Below are 18,627 nucleotides of genomic sequence, written 5' to 3' on the forward strand. Positions count from 1 at the left end.
AAGAGGGTATGTCGTAGTCCATGCATCCTGGACTGATCATTGCCATCTTGAATGTCGTGGCTGTGTGTGTTAAGGCAGCAAGAAAAGCGGTCCAGCCGAAAGCCATTTCAACAAATCAAAGCTGCGGCTTGACCCGCAGCTTCACAGGCATCAAGATTCAAGGCTCTTTCTCATTTAAAGTCTTCTCCCTGGGGCCAACAAGCTTCACACTCTCGTCGATCGCGACTCGCAGTGTATACCCAATTCGGTGCCGTTGGCGTTTTTGCGGAAGATCATTGGGTGGTGAGTGTGGAGGTGGGGTCAGCCCAACGACAGGCCAAATCACGCTAAGTGGCGGTGCAGCCTTCATGGGCCCCAAACAGATCATTAATAATACGTTCTTCCCTGCCAGGAGAGGCAGTCGATCTTCCCGTGAATATACATTAATTGCAAAGGAATTCCCCCGGTCATGGTCTATTGCGGAAAGCCTAGCAGAGGCTGTGGTCAGTGCCGGGCCCGCAAGGTCCGATGTGATCAGGCCCAACCCGCCTGTTCGCAGTGCTTGCGGGCCAAGCGGGAGTGCCCCGGCTATCGAGACCAGTTATCGTTAATGTTCCGCGATGAGAGCAAATCAGTGGTGAGGAAGGCAAAAGCGGAGGCAACCTCGAGTTCTCCTGCTTCGGCCAAGACCACGAGATCGAAGCAGACGCGATCGACTCGCATTGATTCCCCGGAGGGGCAACGTACAGCATCCCTAAATGGGAATTCTTCGCCCCCAGTCAACCTTTCGGGGCCGGATTTCCCTCTGAACTTCAACTCGGCTCCACAGTATATTATGCCCGATGCATGGGATATTCCTATGGAGGTTCAACCTGCAGCCCCGACCAAGGATGATGCGATTTGTTATTTCATGCGCTCCCATGCCTTCCCGGGCGCATTTTGGAATACCGAGATGATGTCCAAATTCCTAATGCAGTCGGGTGGACCCACGAGTCAGAGTGCCATGCAGGCAAGTATGGGCGCCGTGGCTTCCGCCATGTTGTGCCGTGTTAAAAAAGTCACGTCACTTATGGAGGTTGCTCGAAAGGAGTATGTCTCCGCACTAACGCTGTTAAATGGTGCACTGGCCAATCCTGAAGAGGCCAAGTCCAATCAAGCGCTCGGAGCAGTCGTATTGCTCGCTATATACGAAGTAAGCGCATTGAAGGATTCAATGGATGTATGCTGATCCACCTCGCACAGGTTGTCACTTCGAGAGCCCCGCAGGATATTGATCTCTGGACTAACCATATAAACGGAGCCATGGCCCTCCTGGAGATGCGTGGTCCCGATCAACTGAAAACAGAAACTGGCCTTCGTCTTTTTATGCATTTGCGGTATCAGATTGTCTGTAGTTCCCCTCAACTCGTCATCTCGGTTCGTCCACTAACCTCCGCCCCACTCAGATCATCAGCTGCATGCAACGAGACGTTCGAGTCCCCGAGTCCCTCTTGGAGAGCTCGCGGTATATCTTAGACCTCCGTCCGAGCGAGGCCTATGGCAATCGATTAATCATTATCATCGGTCGGCTGTCTAACCTACGGGCCGACGTCATCGCACGCAAAATAACTGATGACCAACAAATTATCGCGGGCGCCTCGGCCATTGAAGCCGATCTAATCGCTTGGCTCGCCGGTCTACCACCAATATTCTCATACGAAATCCACATGAAGGATCGCTTCGACTTCCAGTTCCAGCAGCGATGTCGGGGATTGGCTCTCTACGACGACCAGTATCATGTATACCCCAATCTATGGTCTTGCAACTCATGGAATCAATACCGCTGTGCCCGCATTATTGTTAGTGAAATGATTCTCACTCATATCCGACAAATGTCGGATTCCGCCTCGATGAGGTCCCTCTCGGAGGAGTTCCGAGAACAATGCCATTCCCTCCGGGCCACCATTCGTCGCCTGGCGGTTGACATTTGCCGGAGTGTGCCTTACTGCCTGGGTGTGCACCATAGTAAACTAGACCCAACCCTACCACCGCCGGATAGCTATCTTGGTGGTCTAGTCCTCCTGTGGCCAATGTACTTGGCCGGCACCGCTGAGAACCCAACCCATCCGCTTCGTCGGTGGGTAGTGCAGTGTCTACGCATGATCGGTCACACCTTTGGCTTGGACCAAGCCCTAGCACTAATGGACATTGTCGCTGCAGACCCGGGAATTCTTCACGGTGTGACTGAAGAAGAGCAAAGTCGCATCACCGAGGAGCCTAACCCGGGAATGTCAGCCTCACAATCCCCTTTGAAAACGGACAATGTTTCTATCCATCACTCACCCGGCTTAATGGAAACTTTCTGATGGTTCATTCCTGTCAAGCGAGGCTTGTTTCTATTTTATTTTATTTTTTTGTTCATTTATATCCACATTGGTTATGCATCCTTGCGTTTTATTTAATTGGTGGGCGGAGTACTCGGAAGGCGGAATTGCACAGGCGCTCGGATATCATGATTACGACCCATGTCTTTCCAGAACGCGACTATTGCTTCTTAGAAAGTCTATGAAAACTTTATCTCAGACCACTGATAAATTCTCCACGTGTTTATTATCCGATTGGCTTAATCCTGCAAAGCTCTTTCCCATAGTAGTCTGCCTTGCGGAGTCATTTATTGGTGGGGCTGTGCTCACCAACTCCGCCTTCGCACAAACACCAGTGCCCTATGCATGGATGATGACTGAAACTCTCCCCACTTCACCCCGGGCTACTTCCCTGTCTTCCCCCGCGCTAGGACGGTATCTGTGCTTAGCCTTACAGCCTGAATATGTCAAAGTAGCGCAGTGCATCCCTGCTAACCTCATGTGGTCATTGAGGCATATCTGCCTTGCCATGCAACACATGGATCTAAGCTCTTATGCTCCACTCAAGACCCTGACCACGAGGCAGTACGTATGTCCTATCTCACCTCGTAAACTTAGTTTATCGTGAGGCTCTCTTCCAACCCTCAGGACTCAGCCGACTTAAGGCGTTGGTGAGAGTTTCCAAAGAGACAGCCTTGTTTCACTTCGCCTTGATTCTCACGTATAAAGAATGGAGTGTGTTTCTTTATTACATAGTTCTTTCATTATGGCATTCGAAAATATATCTACTGGATCCAATCGACTCTCTATCTCAGCCACTCCAATTGCATTAATATTTGCATCATAAGTTGGGCCACCAACCTGAACGGATACATGTCCCTATTTGAAAGAACCATTCCCCCTCCTCTCTGGTCCTCTTTTCCATCCAGCAACAGAGTCAGAGATCAAGTACAAGCCGTCAGAGACCAGGTACAAACAGCCTCTAAAGCACCCACACCTACAAACAGCACCAAGTCGACCATGATTAGCCGCCTCTTTAAGGGCCGTGGCCACTCCACCGAAAAGTCCACCGACAAAACCCCAAGTCGACTCCGCGATATCCTCAGCTCCAACCCCAGCACCAGCAAAGCAGCACCATGGGATCCCCCACCCTACGAAGAACACCAAACCGCGCCCCAAATCTCAACCGGAGAATCAGAGTTCGACTCCCTGAAAGACTTTGACACCATCTTGCTCGTAGACGACAGTAGCAGCATGGACGGACCCCGTTGGCGCGAAGCCGAAGCCGCAATAGCAGCCATAGCCCCAATTTGCACTGAATACGACAGCGACGGGGTAGACCTCTACTTTCTAAACCACCGAAAGGAACGAAACGCCCCTTTCGACCACTCCTCTGGCCATAACAGCGCCCCACACAACATCTACCGAAATATCAAAAGTGCAGAGCAAGTCCGCGAAATCTTCAGCAGCGTTACTCCGCGTGGAGCCACGCCTGTGGGGAGACGGTTAGACGATATCCTCACGCCGTACATGCGGCGTGTAGAGCGGATGCAGCAGGCACCGCGGAATGAAGACGGGACTCTGAGTGATCCGTCCTTGGATGTGAAGCCCATCAACCTTATTACGATTACTGATGGCGCGTTTACGGATGACGCGGAGAGTATTATATTACAGGTTGCGGAGAGGTTGGATCGGTGTGTGGCACGGCCGTCGCAGGTTGGAATTCAGTTTTTTCAGATTGGGAATGATGAGGATGCTAGGCAGTATTTGCAGGATTTGGATGATAATCTTGGGAAGCGCTGTCAGGACAAGCAATTTCCCTTGAGGGATATTGTGGATACGGTTCCGTGGAGAGGGTCTAGAGGGTCGACGTTGGATGCGAAGGGAATTTTAAAGTGTGTTCTAGGGGCCGTGAATAAGAAGTTGGATCGGAAGCAGGTGTAAACTAAGTTAATGTTTATTGTTTATTTTTGGGTTTCGTTTCAGGATTTCATGTCTTGCCACTCTCTGTTCTTGTGGTGTGATTACGTCGTCGACATGCAGTCTTCGTCAGGTCGGATATGATGTATAGATCCATGTGGCGAGGCAGCCATTGTTTCTACTCAGAATAGAATCAAAAGCAAATTCTAGTAAATTGACCAGTCATCTACGCGCGCCGTACAATTTCAGGAACCGCCCAAGTGGATCCTACAGGGTCGATCCCCAAATCACGGCATTTGGCGTCAGGGGAACATAACCCTTACTCATTCTCTAATTCTCTAAGGACGCCGTATGGTGGATATGATTTAGACTAGGCAGAGCTGACGTGTTATGGAGCAAAATAGATTAAAAATCATTACGGTAGATGTACCTTGCAGTAGTGGAGGCGCGAACCATGGTTGAAGCGGCGTTCGCCAGCCACAATGTAGATGATAATCTCCCCCTCAACCACTTGATTCCCGATTCAACGCGTTATTGGATCCTGTTTCCACCAAATTATCCGGAATACCAAGCCCGCTCTAAATCAACATTGTCACCAAGAAGATCTACTAATCTCTTGCCATTTGATCCACGTCTTTCGTTTTTGAATTGGCATCGATCGCCATCACGGTTCAATATTCCCCGCAGTGCCGATCGCGCGTCACCGCAAGAAAAAAAAACCTCTTCTCCTCTTCTCCTGTCTCCTACCAGAACGCTGTCAACTATTCACAATATCTCTTATAAACACTGGAATCACAAATTGGTGGTGTTCTCGATCCCGATAGTCCAGCCAATCCCACCCGTTTGAAGCGCCGGGAACCCTGGCCTTCCTGCAGGTACATCCGGGCGCTTCGCGTTCGTCCCCGCCCATTGGTCTACCTTGTCGCCCTGCAAAGTGCTTGGGAAATTACACTTCCAACATTAGCTGCATACGCTCTCTCGCGGTTCCTGAAGCATCCGCGTCCTGTGCCCCCGTGTCAGGTCAGGCTGCGTTGTTCTACTCCACTGAAACGCTTCTCCAACGCCGCCATTAATAGACCTGTCATTGTCTGAAACAGGTACCGTTGACCTCCAGGGGAGGTAATTATAGAAACTATTTGTTTACTGTCCGGGCTGGACCGGCCTCCTTGTCACCTTTATATTCCTTGCATTGGGCTCGGGGTTCTTTCCTTTCTACATATCTTTCATTCATTCTTTTGCATTTGCATTGCATTGCCTTGCTGTATACTAGTGTTGTCCTGCCCTTTCTTTCTTTTTGACTCACTCTTTTCTTATCACATTCGCTTGCATTTTCATTGTGTCTCTGGCATTTTATTTTTGGGTGCATCTGCTGGCCCATTGATTCTTTCTTTTCAGCGAGTGTTGCATTGCGATGAGATCGACTACCCTGATGACTTTTCTATTGTGAGTTTTTAGTTCCTTTTTTTCCTCCATTCTGGACATTTGGGACACAATACTGACCTGGTTTAGGACTACCAATTCTGAAGTGCGGTCAGTGAAGTTGCTCGGATCATGGGACAATTTCTCGAAATCGTATGCGATGGAAAGGGACAGGCGTGCGGGACCCGGTCATTGGAAAGGATGTCATACCTTCACTGATATCATGGGGGACGGGCCTGACAAGAACCAATGGCGCACGGGCGGACTGAAGATGGGAGCCACATATTGGTACTACGTGAGTTGTAAGCCCTGCACATTTAAGATAAGAAACTAACATATGATAGTATTTGTTGAATGAAGATGTGGAGTCATATAGCCAGGCTGAGCCCGTCACTACTAAATGTCCTCTCCTGCCGGGTCAGCCTCTCAACGTTCTGAACGTGCCTATTATCCTGCCGGACAGTCACTCCCATAGTCGCTCTGCCAGTAGCAGCTCGCAGAAGGAAGACTACCGCACAATGAACCCCGAAGACAAGTATATGAACCCGCGCAAGCCACCAAAGCCAAATCTGGCCCGTCTTCAAACTTCTATCCCAAATCCCAATCAATCTTCAAATCCCCCCAGCCTCTCACCTAGCGGGAGCTTCCTTCATCGGAGTGCATCTCAGCCGAACAGTGCCACCAGGAGGAATGAGAAGTCGAAAGAGGGACGTTCCGCGTCTCCCCCGCGAGGTCTTGGTCTTCGCCATGCTTTGACTCAAAAGCGACCAGGGCCTTCCCCGAGAGCGCAGGCGTTCAACGAAAGTCTGCGACAAAAGGCCCCTATTAATGAACGTCGCAATATCCCTGGTATTTGTGTCGACTCTGGCGCAGTGTCTCCGTCGACCAGCCATTCCGATAATTCTGCTCAGTCGAGCATTCAGACCCGCCGTGCACTCAAGGCAAAGGCAGGAAACGCGTCCCAAGCTCGGAATCTTCTCACCGTGGAGACTCGTCCTCAGCATCGCAAGCCTGGCACTTACAAGGCTGCTGCATCTGACTCTGGCTCTGGGTCAGCTGATGGTGCGCGAACGATGCATGTCAGGAGCGGCTCTGACGACATGACCCCCACCGGACCGGATGTCAGTGAGAAGAGACTGCCTTCGCTCCCAAATACGCCTTCTTCCGTAATGGATGAAGCCGTGCGTGCGATCGACGAACGCGACAAGGCATTAGATGCAGCAGTGTTGCATAGCCATTTCTCCAGTATGACTGCGGATGACTTCACAAACTCCCGCTTCGTGGCCGAGCACAGCCGATTCTCGGAATGGAGCACCGACACGGAGGACGCCGAGGACACCTCCCCCGAGACGACGATCTCGACTTCCTCGACATTCCCCATCGAGACCCACGAGTCCCAAGCCCCTGAGGAGTGGAAAACTCCCGATCTCACATCAAATGACGCTGCAACCAATACCGATCCAAACACGCCCCACCTTACTGTACATTCCAAGCCCTCATCCCCCAACTCCGCATCGGGCGACATCCCCCCATGGCTGCCCCAGCTCACTATATCATCACCCCACCTCTCCGGCTCTGGTCTCGGAATCGACCAAATGGACGAAGTGGAAAGCAATCCCAAGCGCCATGCTGCGCTATTCAGTGCACTGGAATCCATGCAAGCGCTTTCCCTTGCGCAGAGTCGCGAAGGATCTCCAATTCTTTTGTCAGAAAGCGACCGACGCGACTCTGGGACGTTTTCCCGGCGTAGTGATGCCTCCTCGTTCCGTGGCAAAGCGACCATGCAGGAGATGATGGATGAACTCAGTTACCTGAAGAACATGATCCAGGCTGAGATGGATGGCGAACCTTTTTGAGTTATGTTAATCAACCTGCAATCCCCGGTGCTGGTCACCAGGGACATATACATAACAAAATCGATATATAGAAATAGTAGCACAAAATCGTGCGGTGAATAAACTCAATGAACAAGAAATCTATGAACAAAATAAAATTCTCCCATTATGCAGTGGATTTAATTGAAGAATCGTGTATTCATTGACCTACTCGTAAACCAGGCAGTTCTGCGTTCCAGCAACAACACCCGCCCACAAACATTGATCCAACGCGCCAAGAAACGCTCCACCGCGATCAACAACTTCAGCAAATCCCCAGTCCCAAATCCTCAGGAACTCCAGCAACCTCCTCAACGCTAGAAACAGAATGGGCTGAGCGAGTTCCATCGCACTCATATTTCATATCACAATTATGGCAGAAGAAGGCCCCCAGCTCACGCCGGTGGGGGAGAAATCCCTCCCGGCGAAATGTAAACCCAACACCCTGGCCTACTGTCCAACAATGGACCTGATCGCACTAGCGACCGAGGACGAAGAACTGCGCGTTTTCCGACTGAACGGGCAACGGGTTTTTGGGGGCTCATTCGGTGGTGATCCGTACCTGGGCGAGGATGAGGAAGACGGGGAAGTGAGAGCGGTAGCGTGGAAGGGGAATGGTGAGTATCGTAATCCATTCGACGGAACAAATATCAATATTCTAAACTATGTTCCCTAGGTCGCTTGCTCGCTGTCGCATGTGGGGATGGATCCCTACGTATCATCAGCGCATATAGCGGGAAAACAGTGCATCATTACAGCGTGTACAAGGATGCAAACGAGGAAGCTTCAAATCCAGAGGCAAAACCAGTTTCTCCCAAAGTGACATGTCTAGGCTGGGGAGTTAATTTTACCGATAGCAAAGCTGCGCAGAAATATCTGCTTGACTCGGCGGGTCAGGTTGGTGTTGAGGATTTGCTAGCTCCGGGTGTACACCCCTCTAAGGCGGCTGCAATGCTTAAAGCTGATTTACCGCGGGAACTCGCTTTACTGGATATTGAGAGCTCGCTGCCGAAGTTGAGTACGCTGCCTGCGACTGGGGCTGAGGATGATCTGTTCAGTTCAAGGGCGTCGATTGATGCCATGTTTCACTCGGCGGCGAAGGATGCTAGCGACTCGGTTGATGTGCTATTCATCGGGTTCGATGATGGGAGTGTTCATTTAAGAATTTTTGACTGTTTTGAGATTGGCTCGCTTCCTGTTGGTGAGACCGTGGGTGTGGCCGAGTCGCGGAGGATTCTCCGTCATGCGTCGCATCCCTTGAGCTCGACACATGCCTTGTTGGCGTCCGGATCGTCTGGTGCACCTCTTGATCTTGTCACTCTGGATCTCCGGTTCATTACCAAGTCTGGTCGGTACCTGTCTCTGCTTGCGTCTAAGACAACTCAGCTTCACAATCTGCTTCGGTATATTGGTTCTGTGCAGCGGCAGATTGAGCTGGAGTGGAAGAATGCACAGGAGCTTCCGGCGCGCTTCTTGCGCAGTGTCAATGAAGATCTGCAAGAGAAGTGCCAATGCGATTTCGTCACTGCCATCTATCATCTTGTGGTTACCGGTCACTGCTTCGAGCCGATGAGGGAGTTTTTGGTGGATATCGTCGGAGAGCGGGTATGCACCCCCTTTAATCTTTCGATAACAGACTTTCTGACGGTTTGCTACAGGGACACAAGAGATGGGAAAAGGCTGTTTCGGGTGGATACGAGAGTATTCGTCGACTAATCCATGAATGCCTTCTTCCGGCGTTGGATCGGAGTCAGGTTCTCCTGAGTCGACTCATGGGATTATCAAAATTCCCCAAGCTCAGCGATGTACTCGGTTTAGATACCCCTAAACTCAACGCGATTGTCGAGACCTTGGATTGTCTACACCTCTTAGCGCATTGTATTCTCAACAACGCCAATGCAGAGCTGGATCAGTTCAACGCATTTTCACGGTGGCTTCGACACGAAATTCTTATTTTAAATGCTGAACCCTTGTCCCAGACATCAGAAGAGCTCCTTGAAAAAAGAGACTTGTTTGACGTTCCACCAACAGTGAAATACATCACGGGTGCGCTCCGCAAGAGTGTTCTTCGAAATTTCATCCGTCAACTCCCTATGATCGGTGTTCCTCAACTACCTACCCCTGCCACCGATAAATGGCTTCCTGGCGACCACGATCGGTCGTTCTATGATACTTTCAAATCCCTACTCGCGCAACAGCGCCAAGTTCAAGCCGAAGGTGGCGATGGCTCGGCCGTCGATGCACCCAAATTGAATGACTTGACAAAACGACTGGGCATTCAGTTTGACAAAGTCTTCGCAGAGATCGCATTAACCCAGCGGAGGGGCATTTTACACCGGTCACCCCTCACCCTCCATGCAGATTGTGATCGAGGCATTCTAGACGTAAAGATCTGCCACGAGGACGGCGAAGAGGGACGACCCTGTTCCATTTATCTCACGGCCCGGTCTACAACATCCAAGTCTCTAGGTATGTTATTCACTCTTATCTCTATGATGCTATGTACTGACATACCATGCCACAGTCTACTTCTACCGTGTCATCTTAGACTCAAGCAACGGCGTCAGTTACACTCGGAGCACCTCCATCGCCGCCCTTGACCTCCAAGAAGGAGAAATAAAACAACTCCAATTCGTCGCCGATGACACTTTAATGATCCTGTGGGCTAGCGACCAAGGCCACTCCTACCTCCTAAACCTCCCCTTTCAACCACGCTCCGCGCAATCCTCATCCGCCAAACCTAACCAACCATCAAGTGTGGTTGAATATGTGGAGTGTGATCCACATCCCTCTGATGCGAAGCCTAGCGTGTCGGCTACATTGCTCAGCATATCTGCGTTGTCCGAGGCTGGGATGGTGAGACATGTATTTGCGACGTCGGGTTTGAAGGCGAAGCCTATTAGGATTGATGTTAATGGACGGAAGGGGAGGAGGGCGGTTTGTGTTTTGTATGGGGATGCTATGCGATATGATGTTTTAGATTTGGATGCTGCTATGGATGATGAGGAAGATGAAGAGGAGTTAGAAGGGGAGGATGAAGTTGAGGAGTGATCTTATATTCAAAGGATTCAAGTCGCATGGGCTGGGCATCATTATACTTCGGTAGGCGTTCAAAATTATTATCAATTGCATGCCCAGGTCGTCTGGTTTCCCGATTCTACTCAAATGTCCATTGGTCCATGTGATCTTGGAGCAACCTTGGTTCCAGGGCTGGAAGTGTTACTACATGGGCAGTGCCGGGATAAAGCACCTAGCTAATCTCGATTCTCCAGAGCTGGCATGTGCAAGTACTGTATTGCGGGGCTAGCCCTTGTTTCTCTTCAAAGGTTGGGGTAGCACCTGCTAATCTTACTGTGGTTGGATGTTGGTACCCGGGCTCGGATATATATTTGGATTAGCTGGTCTCCGATTGGTGCAGGGCACATCCTAGGCGTCATAAGTGCACATATATATCATAGTACATAGTCTGATTCCTAATGCATATATATATGACGACATACTGCCCATAGCTCTAGAGGTACCGCATAGTGCTCCCTAGTATGGTGATCTGCTTCGACTATCTTTACCCCTTACCTTTTCTGTAGACCATTCTAGAAACGTTGTCCACAATTTTTCCTGACACATCCACTAGTCAGGCACCAAGTGAGGATTTTCCCCACTAGAAAAAATAGTTCGCGCCTTGTGTGTGTGCCAGGGCTAAACGGGTCGGTCGCTGGGGCCACACGATGGACTGTGGGTGCTTCTTCAAGAAGGAAAACCAAAACAAGCAGAATTCCCATGGAGGGGCAAAGGCTCCATAACAAAAAAAAAAAAAGGAGAATAACCCACCACGACAGTCACATCGAATAATGGTTTAGATAAGAAGAAAAGGGCATTTCAAGTGATCTTACTCTGGACAAGATTAAAATAGCTTAGAACCAGGAGATTAAGATAGATATGCTTATTTGTCCAACAAATGAATGGAAAAAAGTACCAAAAAAAAAGACAAACTTGACTGCCTCAGGCACACACCACGTGATTGGAACCGTCTCCGCTGACTGACCAATCAGCGGTCGTCTCCCCCGATGGACCTCATCCCTCATTCTGCCTTTCTCGTCGTCCAGATTATTCTATCTCTCGAGAAAATACTGCTTCAAACTCCGACCTTTTAATTCCCGGAGTTTTTGCCTAATCCCCCCACATTTTCCTGTACTATCGGTGTGTGTTGAAGGCGCCATTCCTCTCTGTGTCTCATCGCGGAAAGACCTGGTGCATGCCTCGTCATATCCACAAAAACACCCCGTCCCTTCCCAACACCTACCAACCCTCTTCCTCTCCTTCCATCACGCACCCACGCTTTTTGGTGGACTGTGACTTGTGTGCTGGTGATCCTCTTTGACTTTTGCGCATCAAAAGTCTCTTAATTCTTGCCTTTCAGCTTTTTCCCTTTTTTTCTCTTTCTCTCTTCCCCCCCACATCTCCCTCCTCTAAACTACCATCCACCATGGATGCTCGCCAGGTGTTAGAAAGCACCTTGTCGCCTGGTATGTGGGCTACTTCCCTCATCTCCCATTCCATAACCCGGGAATTTTCGAAAATTTATGGCCTTTAAGAGCCTCTCGCTAACCTGACCGTCTTTCACCAGATGCGGCGGCACGTTCCAACGCTGAGCAGCAGCTCGCTCATGCCGCGGAGGTCGACTTCGTATGTGATCCCTATTTCTCCTTATAGCCCCAACAACTGGGAGGATAGTGATGAGATCCTGCCAACTCCGAGAACCACCTGCCCGCTAACATTTGCTGTTCTCCTTGTTTCTAGGCTGCCTACCTTGTCACCCTGGGTCAGGAACTCGCCAACGACAACACCCCTTCCCACATCCGTGTTTCTGCCGGTATCGCCCTGAAGAACGCTTTCACCTACAGAGATGCAGCCAAGCTGCGTGAGGTGCAACAGCGATGGATCCAGCAAATTCCCACCGAGACCAAGGCACAGGTTAAGGAGCTCGCAATTAAGACATTGGCATCCGACACCCGAGTGGGAAATGCCGCCGCCCAGCTGATCGTTTCTATTGCCGCCATCGAGTTGCCCCGCAATGAGTGGCCCGATCTTATGAATATCCTCGTCCAAAACGTCGCAAGCGGATCCGACAGCCTGAAGCAGTCCTCCCTGGCCACCATTGGTTTCATTTGCGAGTCTCAAGACTCCGATCTTCGTCAGAGCCTGACTTCACACTCTAATGCCATTCTGACCGCCGTTGTTCAGGGTGCTCGGCGCGAGGAGCCGAACATGGACGTTCGTTATGCTGCTATCGCCGCTCTTAGTGACGCCGTCGATTTCGTGCGCTCTAACATGGACAATGAGGGTGAGCGGAACTACATTATGCAGGTGGTCTGCGAGGCCACCCAGGCCGAGGAGGTCCGTGTTCAGGCTGCTGCATTTGGCTGCTTGAACCGCATTATGGGTGCATACTACGAGAAGATGCGCTTCTACATGGAGAAGGCTCTATTTGGCCTCAGCATCATGGGTATGAAGAGTGAGGAGGAAGAGGTGTCTAAGCTCGCCATTGAGTTCTGGTGCACTGTTTGTGAGGAGGAGCTGTCCATTGAGGACGATAATGCCGAGGTATGTAGAGCGATCCGATGTCAGTCAATTTTCGAACGTCCCGACTAATGCGTATGTTCAGGCTCAGCAGGAAGGTACCGAGACCCGTCCCTTCTTTGGCTTCGCCCGTGTGGCCACCCGCGAGGTTGTTCCCGTCTTATTGCAGACCATGTGCCGTCAGGATGAGGATGCTACTGATGATGAGTACAACGTTTCGCGTGCTGCTTATCAGGCTTTGCAGCTTTACGCTCAGTGCATCCAGGGCGAAATCATTCAGCCCGTTGTGGCCTTCGTTGAGGAGAATATCCGCAACGAGGACTGGCACCGCCGGGATGCTGCTGTGGCTGCCTTTGGTGGTATCATGGATGGCCCTGAGCCCACTGTGCTGGAGCCTTTGATCAAGCAGGCTCTTCCCGTTCTTCTGGGCATGATGGAGGACAGCTCTGTTGTGGTTCGCGATTCTACTGCCTATGCCCTGGGCCGCGTTTGCGAGTGCTGCCCCGAGGTTCTGGACCCGGATGTCCACTTGCAGCCCCTGATCTCTTGCCTCTTCAATGGCCTTGCCAGTAGCCCTAAGATTGCCAGCTCCTGCTGCTGGGCTCTTATGAACGTCGCCGATCGCTTTGCCGGCGATGGTGGTTCCCAGACCAACCCTCTTTCCAAGCACTTCGAGGATAGCATCAAGTCTCTGTTGACAGTGACTGAGCGCCAGGATGCCGATAACCAGCTCCGTACCGCTGGTTACGAGGTTTTGAACTCGTTCGTTATGAACTCTGCTCACGACAGCCTCGGCATGGTTGCTACTCTCTCGGGCGTGATCATTCAGCGTCTCGAGCAGACCATTCCTATGCAGCAGCAGGTTGTTAGCCCCGAGGACCGTATGCTCTTGGAGGAGATGCAGACTAGCTTGATCAGTGTTATTCTGGCCATCGTTCAACGATTCGAGGTTGACATCAAGCCCCAGGCTGACCGTATCATGCAAGTCCTGCTGCAGGTTCTGTCTACCGTTGGTCCTAAGTCAAGTGTCCCCGACGTTATCTTCGCCACAGTGGGCTCCATGGCCAGCGCTCTGGAGGACGACTTCATCAAGTACATGGAGTCCTTCTCTCCCTTCCTGTACAATGCTCTGAGCAATCAGGAAGAGCCTGGTCTGTGCGCCATGGCCATCGGTCTTGTTAGTGACATTGCGCGTGCCCTGAACGAGAAGGTCCAGCCTTACTGTGACACCTTCATGAACCTCCTGCTTAACATCCTCCGCACTTCCACCAACCAGCTTAAGCCGGCTATCTTGGAAACCTTTGGTGACATTGCTCAGGCCATCGGCACTGCCTTTGACACCTACCTGAGCGTTGTTGCTGGTGTTCTTCAGCAGGCCTCTTCGGTCACTACTAGTTCTGACCTCCCATATGATATGGTGGAGTACATTGTCTCCCTGCGCGAGGGTATCATGGATGCCTGGGGTGGTATTCTTCTCTCCTACAAGGGCAGCCCCCAGATCACCCAGCTCCAGCAGTACGTCGACTCTATCTTTGGGTTGCTCCACATTATCTCCCAGGAGGGTGACCGCAGTGAGGGCTTGATGCGCTCTTCCATGGGTGTTCTTGGTGACCTTGCTGATGCATTCCCCAACGGCGAACTCGCTGCCTACTACCGCAACGACTGGGTCACTGCCCTTGTTCGTGAGACACGTGCTACCCGTCAATACAGCCCGCGTACCATTGAGACTGCTCGCTGGACCCGTGAGCAGGTCAAGCGCCAAATCAACCTAGGCACTGGTATGGCTTAAATCCGTTTTACGCTTTGATCCCATTGGTGAATGAGCGAACCACGTCGCTGCTTCGTTCCAAAAAGACTCAAGTCACAGGAACGAATGCCTGGCGGAATGGTTATGGGCTATGCCGTAGGTTCGGTTTTAGTCCAGACCACCCAAGTCCAGCGCAACCTGGACTGCCAATGGGACGGTGAGGTTTTGTCTATTTGCTTGCAGGCGACACAAATTCCTGTTATTTGTGTTCAATTCCCCATCTTCCCTTTTGCCAGATTCCATGCCCCGAGATTTTCCTCTCAGTACATCTCCCACAACACCCGGCAATGCTTTGTCGACGCCCAGTGCCCTTGATGACGCCTTCGAACGATCCCCTCTATCCTTCCCCCTCATGCCCGTGTTTGCCTCTTTGTGATACAAACCCCCTTATTCATTTCTTGTCCTGCCCCTCCTATGTTGCTTTTTAATTAGACAAGACCCCTTTGCATTTTATAGCATTGCCCCTCATGTAGCCCAAGACCTCATGTATCCTCCCCTCACCCCCATTCATGTATCCCCAATTGATGTACCCCCTTGACACATGTCTACCCCTCTGAGAAAAAGAGTTGTTTCATGAAAAAGCTGTTCTTTTTGACAACTGTCTCCGTATATTCCGGCCTTTCTCCCAAACGCCCATGCCCAGCTGTTGCACCAACCTTCCACACCTTGTATGAACATTTAACTTTGGTGCCATTGATAAGTCTCGCGGCTTTCACCTGTGCTTTACAAACAGCATGGAACTTTGGATTTGGTAAACTTGCATTGTTCTCTATAGAGAATCAGGAAACCTAAAATGAACATACACAACTGGTTGCCTGAGGCACAAACACCCCTTATGCTTATCATCACGTGATTCCCAGAACAAATTTTCCGCAGATAAGGGCACAAGTGGGCCTAACCCTACCGACCCACACAGTCAGTAACCCAACCTTCCAATCTTCGAACTTTTCAGTCTTTGACACGCCAACACCCGACGGACCAGTCACTCGAGGTATGTACGCTCTTCACGCCCTCGTTTCTCACCAGCCTTACAGCTAGTCTGGGGGAGCAATCATTCTGCCTTTCTCTTCCTTCTCATGACCGAAATTTCATGAGTCTGAAATATAGGGGTGCAAGATGATACGCATCCCCCATCCGGCACAGGCTGAAGAACTCCTTTTTCACAAGGAAGGGGCACTCTTTACGCTTGACGACTAGTTGATGGCTGACTTGACCGTCTCTTCGGTTGAACTAGATACCTCTTATCTTATCCCCTCGATCGATTTGAGAATCTCGATTCCAATACCGCCAAAATGGTCAAGACTTCCGTCCTCAACGATGCGCTTAACGCCATGAACAACGCCGAGAAGGCTGGCAAGCGCCAGGTCCTCATCCGTCCTTCCTCCAAGGTCATCGTCAAGTTCCTCACTGTCATGCAGAAGCACGGTACGTTGGCATAATGTCGCTATTACTGAAAAACACTCTGGAAACTTGTTATCTTTTGAAAGAATTTTTCTCCTATCTCGTCTTCATGTACTACGGTGTTGGCGGAGGATAGTCGGACTGATAACTAGGCGGATTGTTTCAATCATCCCACGACGTTTGCCTTTTAAGTGTCCGATAGATTGACGCGTTGATCTTACACGTTTCCAAAGTGTTTTTCAGTATTTGGTTACTTTTAAATCATCGCAACATGCTGACATTTGTTTTCAGGCTACATTGGCGAGTTCGAGGAGGTCGATGACCACCGCTCCGGCAAGATTGTCATCCAGCTGAACGGCCGGTAAGTTTTCACAACACTTTTTCCGTTTTTTGCTTCATCATTCTAATGTTCTGCTTAGTCTCAACAAGTGTGGTGTCATCAACCCCCGCTACCCCGTCCAGCTCCGTGACATGGAGAAGTGGGCTACCCAGCTCCTTCCCTCCCGTCAGTTCGGTTACGTCGTCCTGACCACCTCCGCTGGTATCATGGACCACGAGGAGGCTCGCCGCAAGCACGTTGCTGGCAAGCTCCTCGGTTTCTTCTACTAGATGGAGTCGTTTTAGAAACGAATCTCAAAAAACAAAAGTTATTTTGACTGGAATCACTGCCACTTGGGCTGGACCCTGGAAATGTAATATTAAGTAGCGGAGAATACCCGTGATTGTTTCAGATTACATGGCTTCCCAATGCTAGACGCTTCCGGTCAACCTTATTATAATTCGTGCGCCCTTAAAGAATCTGAAGTAATTTCACGTAGAGTTTGCCGGACCGAGGCTCATTCCCACCGCCCGCTTTCTGCCCCTGATATACTTCCCCGCAACAAAGTGAGAGATACCATCCACCTGAATGTTTCACTTGATCTGTGCCCATTATGCCGCTTGAAACGATATATCTTACTCGCCATGGGGTATGTATTGTCACAAAAACCTTCCCTCACTCTTTGAGCCAACAATCACCAAGCTAATGCAATACTAGCATCGTCTCAACTGGACAATCGATCTCCGCACCGGAACCTACAAGTCCCAATTTCCCACGCCAACAGGGAATCCTGCAGACCCAGCGTTGACATCGTACGGTATACAACAATCTCATGAACTGGCTGCGCACATCGGCAACCCAGAGTTTCACCCGAAGCCCTTTCGAGTCTATTCTAGCCCGTTTTATCGTTGTTTGCAGACCATCCGACCTTCCGTCGAAGAACTGAAGAAGCAAAACAAGCCAGATGCAGGCCGTGAGACAGGCGTAACAAGTATTGACCCCGACTCAAACTTTGATGTCCGAATTGAGAATGGAATTGGGTATGTTAAGCCCCTCATACCAATCTAAAAAATCCCATTTCACACCTCGTGCTGGAGCATTGGATAAAGCTGCGAGCCCCAGATAAGACTACCCAAGACAATAGCTAACACTATACGACAGAGAATGGTTCGGCCCGACAACCTTCTTCGAACATCCACCCCATCCTACCCCCGAAACAATGCAGCAGCACTTCCCATCCATCGTTGCGTCAAACCCTTTAAACAACTACACACCTACCCTCCACCCTTCTCGACGTGGAGAGACAATCCTCCAGCTCCACAACCGTCTCGCAACGGCTTTGGAAGGTATAATCGCGGGTCTGGACGCCGAGATCACTGCCCTAGAAGCAGATACGCCACCCGAGCAACGGACCAGTAAATCAGTGCTGATCTGCTCGCATGCTGCACCGCTTATCGCGATGGGCCGTGTATTGACAGGTCGAATGCCAGAAGACCCATCAGAGGAGGACTTTTTTGTGTTCACGTCGGGACTGAGTACGTTCCGGAGGCGTGGTACTTACGCACCTGGGAGCAGCGCAGAATACAGGAATTCTCCGGATGATCTAGCTGAAGGGACGGAGCTTTTGCGTGCTCAAGGTGTTCCCGAGTGGATGGGTTGTGGCGTTGGCGGTGGATGGGATTGTTTGAAGAATGGAGATTGTAGCTTTTTGAGTGGTGGTGCTGAGCGTGGATGGTGAGTACCTCTTTTTTTCCTTTTGTGTGTTTTTATGCTGATCTTTGAAACAGGCACTTTAATGGTGAGGAGTCTTTTGATACTGGTCCTATGGCACCAGTTTCGGAGCCGCCCGCGACGAAGCTTTGAACATTACTTTCAGCATAGATATAATTGTTCTTCGTCTTGAATTCATAGACACTTCAGCTTGGGGTCGCCTGAACAGTATACCATACACTTTATATCTGAGCATCATTTCTAAAAAATCTCACAGCT

The 18,627-nt window shown here is 50.5% G+C and overlaps 7 protein-coding genes across 7 annotated transcripts; all 7 read left to right on the top strand.

The window, feature by feature from the left end:
* Window positions 1-448: 448 nt before the first annotated feature.
* Window positions 449-2,324, top strand: N7484_002780 (Zn(II)2Cys6 transcription factor; the record flags this gene model as incomplete). Its single annotated transcript, XM_057113200.1, has 3 exons — window positions 449-1,171; window positions 1,222-1,365; window positions 1,425-2,324. 3 exons carry the CDS (start codon window positions 449-451, stop codon window positions 2,322-2,324), a joined length of 1,767 nt encoding a protein of 588 aa, XP_056973340.1.
* Window positions 2,325-3,341: 1,017 nt separating this feature from the next.
* On the top strand, window positions 3,342-4,265 carry N7484_002781 (uncharacterized protein; the record flags this gene model as incomplete). Its single annotated transcript, XM_057113201.1, has 1 exon — window positions 3,342-4,265. The coding sequence occupies one exon, from the start codon at window positions 3,342-3,344 to the stop codon at window positions 4,263-4,265; it is 924 nt and encodes a 307-aa protein (XP_056973341.1).
* A 1,387-nt stretch (window positions 4,266-5,652) lies between these two features.
* N7484_002782 (uncharacterized protein) lies at window positions 5,653-7,516 on the top strand (the record flags this gene model as incomplete). Its single annotated transcript, XM_057113202.1, has 3 exons — window positions 5,653-5,684; window positions 5,751-5,955; window positions 6,005-7,516. The coding sequence occupies 3 exons, from the start codon at window positions 5,653-5,655 to the stop codon at window positions 7,514-7,516; spliced, it is 1,749 nt and encodes a 582-aa protein (XP_056973342.1).
* Window positions 7,517-7,907: 391 nt separating this feature from the next.
* N7484_002783 (uncharacterized protein) lies at window positions 7,908-10,585 on the top strand (the record flags this gene model as incomplete). Its single annotated transcript, XM_057113203.1, has 4 exons — window positions 7,908-8,151; window positions 8,211-9,139; window positions 9,193-10,003; window positions 10,059-10,585. The coding sequence occupies 4 exons, from the start codon at window positions 7,908-7,910 to the stop codon at window positions 10,583-10,585; spliced, it is 2,511 nt and encodes an 836-aa protein (XP_056973343.1).
* A 1,399-nt stretch (window positions 10,586-11,984) lies between these two features.
* N7484_002784 (karyopherin beta) lies at window positions 11,985-14,900 on the top strand (the record flags this gene model as incomplete). The annotated part of the gene is made up of 4 exons (XM_057113204.1): window positions 11,985-12,057; window positions 12,159-12,217; window positions 12,332-13,135; window positions 13,197-14,900. The coding sequence occupies exons 1-4, from the start codon at window positions 12,018-12,020 to the stop codon at window positions 14,898-14,900; spliced, it is 2,607 nt and encodes an 868-aa protein (XP_056973344.1). The 5' UTR covers window positions 11,985-12,017.
* Window positions 14,901-16,210: 1,310 nt separating this feature from the next.
* On the top strand, window positions 16,211-16,928 carry N7484_002785 (40S ribosomal protein uS8; the record flags this gene model as incomplete). The annotated part of the gene is made up of 3 exons (XM_057113205.1): window positions 16,211-16,343; window positions 16,611-16,680; window positions 16,739-16,928. 3 exons carry the CDS (start codon window positions 16,211-16,213, stop codon window positions 16,926-16,928), a joined length of 393 nt encoding a protein of 130 aa, XP_056973345.1.
* Window positions 16,929-17,251: 323 nt separating this feature from the next.
* Window positions 17,252-18,501, top strand: N7484_002786 (uncharacterized protein; the record flags this gene model as incomplete). The annotated part of the gene is made up of 4 exons (XM_057113206.1): window positions 17,252-17,287; window positions 17,356-17,678; window positions 17,800-18,372; window positions 18,426-18,501. The coding sequence occupies 4 exons, from the start codon at window positions 17,252-17,254 to the stop codon at window positions 18,499-18,501; spliced, it is 1,008 nt and encodes a 335-aa protein (XP_056973346.1).
* Window positions 18,502-18,627: the final 126 nt, after the last annotated feature.

Source organism: Penicillium longicatenatum (assembly GCF_028827895.1).
Source record: "Penicillium longicatenatum strain IBT 33135 chromosome Unknown contig_2_segment0_segment0, whole genome shotgun sequence".
Lineage (NCBI taxonomy): Eukaryota > Fungi > Ascomycota > Eurotiomycetes > Eurotiales > Aspergillaceae > Penicillium > Penicillium longicatenatum.